This window comes from Hipposideros armiger, unplaced genomic scaffold, assembly GCF_001890085.2.
Source record: "Hipposideros armiger isolate ML-2016 unplaced genomic scaffold, ASM189008v1 scaffold_1265, whole genome shotgun sequence".
In the NCBI taxonomy this organism is placed as follows: domain Eukaryota; kingdom Metazoa; phylum Chordata; class Mammalia; order Chiroptera; family Hipposideridae; genus Hipposideros; species Hipposideros armiger.
Genome location: NW_017732615.1, coordinates 261,168 through 267,252, shown reverse-complemented (window position 1 = coordinate 267,252; position 6,085 = coordinate 261,168). Strand labels below are relative to the sequence as shown.

The window sequence follows — 6,085 nt, the reverse complement described above, 5'->3', positions numbered from 1 at the left end:
AGGTCTTGCCCAGGTCTCACGTACCTATTAGCCACTGGTTTCTTGCCCTTTTTTCCTGGTGACCACGAACTGGGTTCCGGCCCTGTTTGAAGCTTCCCTGCCACCAAGCTTTAGTCCTAAATCTTGTAAGCTATGCTCTCTTGTTTATTCATTTTCAAATTCTTCCTTGGTTCTCCTACTGGAATCCTACAGTTTTTAGAAATGGGGCCTTCTCTTGTCCTTCAGGAACTGAAAAGCCTGTTCCAAATCTGCTGGGGAGCCACCAGCTCCCTCGAGGTTGTGTCCCCTCACTGCTGCCCACTATTGAAGCTACCTGATGGCCACTGCCCAATCCCAACAGACAGTCTACGGTCAGGCCTCACTTCTCCCTTCACCCCAATCTCAGGCTGTCACGGCATACTACACATCCACACCCACTGGTAGCCACCCTGAGGCTTACTGACCATGTATGTGGACCTCTGCTGACTGCCCACTGCTGAGCCCTTCCTGTTCATCCAGGCTGCTCTCAGATATTGCTGCCTTGCTCTAATGGAGCAATGGGTGGGATACCCGACGTCTCCAGGAGGACCTTCTGCCATTAGGGCCCCAGACTTGTAATCAATTGATTCCACTGTGTAATGACGAAAGTCTGCACAGCCGCCCAATGGCGCAGTTCACTTTGGAAGTTAAGACAGAGCTTGTTGGCTTCCTGGAAAGTGCAGAGTCCATCTCCCAGTTAAGAAATCCATTATGCTTCTGTGTGGTCGCTCTGACCACCCTGTCTAAGATTTCAACCCCCATCTCCAGTGCTCCCCATCCCCTTTGCCTTATGTTTTTTCTTAGCATGTTTTACTAATATACTGGATACTTTACTTACTGATCTTGTTTATCCCTCTTGGTAGAATATAAGCCCTATGTGGGCAGGAATTTTTATTTATTTTATTATGCCTACACCCAAAGCAATTCCTGGCCCAGAGGAGTCACTCAACAAACGCTGGTGAGGTAAATGAAGAAGTAAGTGGTGAACGAAGGGATAGGCCCGCTCCTCGCCAGCCAGGCCACTGGCCACCCGGGGCTGTGGGCATCCCCTGTGTAGCCTTGCTGCCACAGCCCTGGGAGCCCCGCGCCCTGGCTTTCTGCTCCCCTCACGGCGCAGCACTCACCTTCAGCTTGTGCTCGTGCTCCTTGTTGACGCGTGCAAGCAGCTGCGCTTTTCTTCTGTTGAGGGCGTCGATGAGGGCGTCACACTGGGCCACCAGACAGGCTTCAAACTCCACACTGTTCTCCTGTGTGAGAAAGCACACCTCTAAGCCAGGAGGCGCCTGTGCGCCTCCGGTTGCCAGAGAGAACAGAGCTCCCCCATCCATCTGAGGGGTGGAGACCCCTGCTGACAGGAATGAGAGCAACTGTCCACGAGGCACCTTGGGCATCTTAAAAATAANCTTGATCACTGCACTGTACACCTGAAGCTGACATTGTATAATATTGTATGTCAACTATAATTTAATATATGTATAGTCACAGGACATGGAGTATAGTGTGGGAGTGGAGTCAAGGGAATTGTAATAGATATGTATGATATGGGGGGGTGGGGGAAGTGTGGCGCCGGATTGGGGGAGAGGGGTTGTCACTTTGAGGGGTAAAAAGTAGAACTATTGCACTGTGTTGTACAGCTGAAACTAATTTTAAAAAAATGTTTATTTCACAATAAAAAAATAAAGATCATTACACACAGATTTCAAAAACAATTGGAAATTAGATGGGAAAAAAAACAAATCATCTCACCTCTCTAATGCAAATCTTAAAGCATTTGATATTTCCTTTTACTTTTTTTCCCTTGAGCTAAATTTATAGCTGCAATCACAGTATGTGATAATTTTATTTCTTCCCCATGAACACTATATCATAGGCATTTTCCATGTTCACCATCAATAAATGTTATTGGCTACATAAATATCCCATTGAGTGGGTTATCATAATTTATGTAACCATTTCTGTTCCCTTATTTTTGGACATTTAAGTTCTTCCTAATTTTTTCACAATTCATCCATTCATTATTACTGGTTTTGGTTTCTAAATTTTTTTAAATGTGGAGGACTAATTTTTTTATTGTGATAAAATACACATAACAATAATTTATCATTTTAGTTATTTTTATTTGGACAATTCTGTGGCATTAAATACACTCATATTGTTGTGCAACCATCACCATTATCCATCTTCAGAACCTTTTCATCTTCTCAAACTGAAACTTTTAATCCATTAAACAACTCTCCATTTCCCCCCACTCCTAGGCAAATACCATTCTACTTTCTGTCTCTATGGATTTGGCCGCTCTAGGACCCTCATATAACCAGAATCATACAGTATTTGTCATTTTGTGGCTGGCTTGTTTCACTTAGCATATGTCTTCAAGGTTTATTCATGTTGTAGCTTGTGTCAAAATTCCCTTCTTTTTAAAACTGAGTAATATTCCATTGAATGTATAGACCACATCTTGTTTATCCATTCTTCCATTGATGGACACTTGGGTTGCTTCCACCTTTTGGCTATTGTGAATAAAGCTGTTACGAACATGGGTATACAAATATCTATGCTAGCCTCTGTTTCACTTCTTTTGGGTATATACCCTGAAGTAGAATTGCTGGATTATATGGTAACTCTATTTTAATTTTTTGAGAAATCATCACACTGTTTCCACAGCAGCTAGATCATTTTATATTCCTACTAGCAGTGCACAAGGGTTTCCGTTTCTTCACATGCTTACCAACACTATTATTGTTATTTCTTAACGATAGCCATCCTAATGAGTGTGAAGTAGTATCTCATTGTGGTTTTAATTTGTATTTCCCTAATGACAAGTTGAGCATCGTTTCATGTGCTATTATTCGCCATTTGAATATTTTCTTTGGAGAAATGTCTGTTCAAGCCCTTTGCCCATTTTTAATTGGGTTGTTTGTTTTTGTTATCTTTTTCTGATGTACAAAACTTATAAATTTTCATGAAGTCAAATTTGTCTATATTTTCTCTTGTTGCCTGTGCCTTTGGTGTCATATCCAAGAAATTATTGACAAATCCAGTGTTGTAAAGTGTTTGCCCTACATTTTATCTAAGAGTTTTATATTTTCAGTTTTTACACAGAAGTCTTTGATCCACATTGAGTTAATTTTTATATATAGTATTAGGTCCAACTTCATTCTTTTGCATGTGGATAGCCAGTTTTCCCAGTACCATTTGTTGAAAAACTGCTCTTTCCTCATTGAATGGTCTTGGAACCCTTGTCAGAAATAATTTGACTATATATGTGAGAGTTTATTTCTGGGTTCTCTATTCAATTCCAGTGGTTTATGTATCTGTCTTTATGCCAGCACTATGCTGTTTTGATTATTGTAGCATTGTATTATAGTAAGTTTTACCATCAAGAAGTATGAGAACTTCAATTTTGTCCTTCATTTTCAAGATTGTTTTGGCTATTTGGAGTCTCCTAATTTTTTGACAGATAATTTTTTATTGCTTTTAAACTTTTAATATAATTAAAATAATAAATGTAGAATTTAAGATTTCTTTATTGGAGATGCGAGACCTGGAGTAGCTTGGAGGTGGTGAATAATAGCTCTTCAAGTCTGCAATAAAAAAATGGCCTCCAATAAAACTACATTGCAAAAAATGGGAAAGAAATATAATGGAAAAGGTAAAAAAGTTGAAGAGGCAGAGCCTGAATAATGTGTGGTGGTAAAAGTACTGGACCAATGCGTACAACAGGAAGGCAGAGTCTTTTCTGAAGTGGAAGGGATTCACAGATGTTGACAATACGTGGGAACCTGAAGAAAATTTAGATTGTCCAGAGTTAATTGAAGCATTTCTTAATTCTCAAAAAGCTGTTAAGGAAACAGATGGTACAAAAAGAACATCTGTATCTGACAGTGAGTTTGATGAGAACAAATCAAAGAAAAGGTATGCTGCTGATAAACCAAAAGGCTTTGGCAGAGGTCTTGATCCTGAACAAATAATTGGTGCCACAGACAGCCGTGGAGAATTGATGTTCCTTATGAAATGGAAAGATTCAGGTGAGGCAGATCTGGTGCTGGCAAAAGAGGCAGCTATGAAGTATCCTCAAATTGTAATTGCTTTATTTGAAGAGAGACTAACTTGGCATTCTTATNGAAGGGATAGGCCCGCTCCTCGCCAGCCAGGCCACTGGCCACCCGGGGCTGTGGGCATCCCCTGTGTAGCCTTGCTGCCACAGCCCTGGGAGCCCCGCGCCCTGGCTTTCTGCTCCCCTCACGGCGCAGCACTCACCTTCAGCTTGTGCTCGTGCTCCTTGTTGACGCGTGCAAGCAGCTGCGCTTTTCTTCTGTTGAGGGCGTCGATGAGGGCGTCACACTGGGCCACCAGACAGGCTTCAAACTCCACACTGTTCTCCTGTGTGAGAAAGCACACCTCTAAGCCAGGAGGCGCCTGTGCGCCTCCGGTTGCCAGAGAGAACAGAGCTCCCCCATCCATCTGAGGGGTGGAGACCCCTGCTGACAGGAATGAGAGCAACTGTCCACGAGGCACCTTGGGCATCTTAAAAATAACTGGATAAATTTCATTCTACAGCAGTAGTGTTTTGCTTTCAATTTAGATTGAAAAGGATAAATCTTAAGAAACTTACTTTTACCAAAAGGAAACCATCTCCAAAGTTTGTATATTACATAAAATAAAGCTTTGTGTGTAGAGTTGACCATGAATCTTTTTGAAAGCTGGCATATGTCCACCTGTGTATGGTGGCAGGTGGCATTCCGAAAGGCTGGAAGTCTGAGGGAGTGCGGTATTGTTGAGGCACGAGAGACAAAAGAATCACTACATTTAGGGGAAGAAAGAAGGAGGAAGATGGCAATGGTGTCCAATATGAAACAATCATGCAATGACCACGGAAGTTTATAAGAATGATCCTGGGCAAACGTGCTTGTTCCTTTCATTAAGGAAAGCAGAGTGACCATGGGTAGGCTGTAAAAGTCAGACATGAGCCAACAGCTTGAGGGGGAAGGGTAACCATGTTTGAAATGAATGGCAGCTTCCCTGTGATGTTTAAATGGAATGCTGGAGCTGAATTTTTAGATTGACCTAAATCTGTATGTGACATAGACAGTGTTTTTAAGCAATTCTCTTGCTAAGTTATAAGCAGCCATTAAAGGTCATTCTTTCAATAAGTTACCTACATAATTTTGACTCTTAAACCATAATCTGAAAAACTATTGTAATTTATATCAAGTGAAAGCTGAATCCTCACATATACATGAATAGCACTAAAAAAAACAAAAACAAACAAATGAACAAACAAAAACAACATAGCACCCAACTGAGTAAACTGTAAATGTCTGGGGACTGGCAAGGAAGAAACAGCTTAGCCTATCAAATTTTAATTTATTCCCAAAGTCATAAAGAACTGTATATCTATCTTAATCTACTGACAGGTATTTGGTAAATTTCAAATACCAGGTCTTCTTCATATAAGGCGTGTATTAGTAATTACTTGAGCAATGACGTCTACAAACATTAAGTGTTGCTTTCATGGCAACTGCTTTTGAGTTCTCAGAGAAATTCTCTGGAAAACATCATTTAAGAGCTCTCTACATCCCATGCAGGGCAATATTGGGAGGGAGGGGCAGCCTTCTCCTCATAGGCCTGATTTGGACCAGAAGAAAGCCTTGCTCTGATGAAGAGGTGAGGTCCAGAGGTAAGCCTGGGGCTGCATATTTTATGCCAGCAAAAGCAAGGAAGGGACTGACTGATAATCTCTATTGCTTTAGAAAACAGAAGGAAATGTACAACTGTTAGGTTGTTAGGGAATCGAAAGTATTAACATGGACATGCATGCCAAAAATAAGGGCAAAGAAATCAGTTGTGAGATGCTTTGGAAGGCTGGCTTACATTTAAAAAGCCATTGCTGCCTTGGCATGGGTTAAATATTCACTTAGAAAGACAATTTACAGAAGCAACCTATGGGAAGGTTAGTTCTGTGAGGCAAATCTCAAAACATACGAATGGTAACCAGTGCAGAAAGTCATTACTTTAGCATGTCAGGCAGTTTATGGCTTCTCCCCCTTACCTATAGTGGAGAATG

The 6,085-nt window shown here is 41.2% G+C and overlaps 1 protein-coding gene and 1 pseudogene across 8 annotated transcripts in view; one reads left to right on the top strand and one right to left on the bottom strand.

Annotated features, from left to right (window-relative positions):
- Window positions 1–6,085, bottom strand: part of TRIM9 (tripartite motif containing 9) — a 112,119-nt gene that overhangs the window by 48,666 nt on the left and 57,368 nt on the right. For all 8 annotated transcript variants that reach the window (XM_019633249.1, XM_019633251.1, XM_019633250.1 and 5 more), the window contains exon 3: window positions 4,279–4,401. In XM_019633249.1, coding sequence (XP_019488794.1) covers window positions 4,279–4,401 — 123 coding nt within the window. The remainder of the gene's footprint in view (window positions 1–4,278; window positions 4,402–6,085) is intronic.
- On the top strand, window positions 3,490–4,132 carry LOC109377037 (chromobox protein homolog 3 pseudogene; annotated as a pseudogene).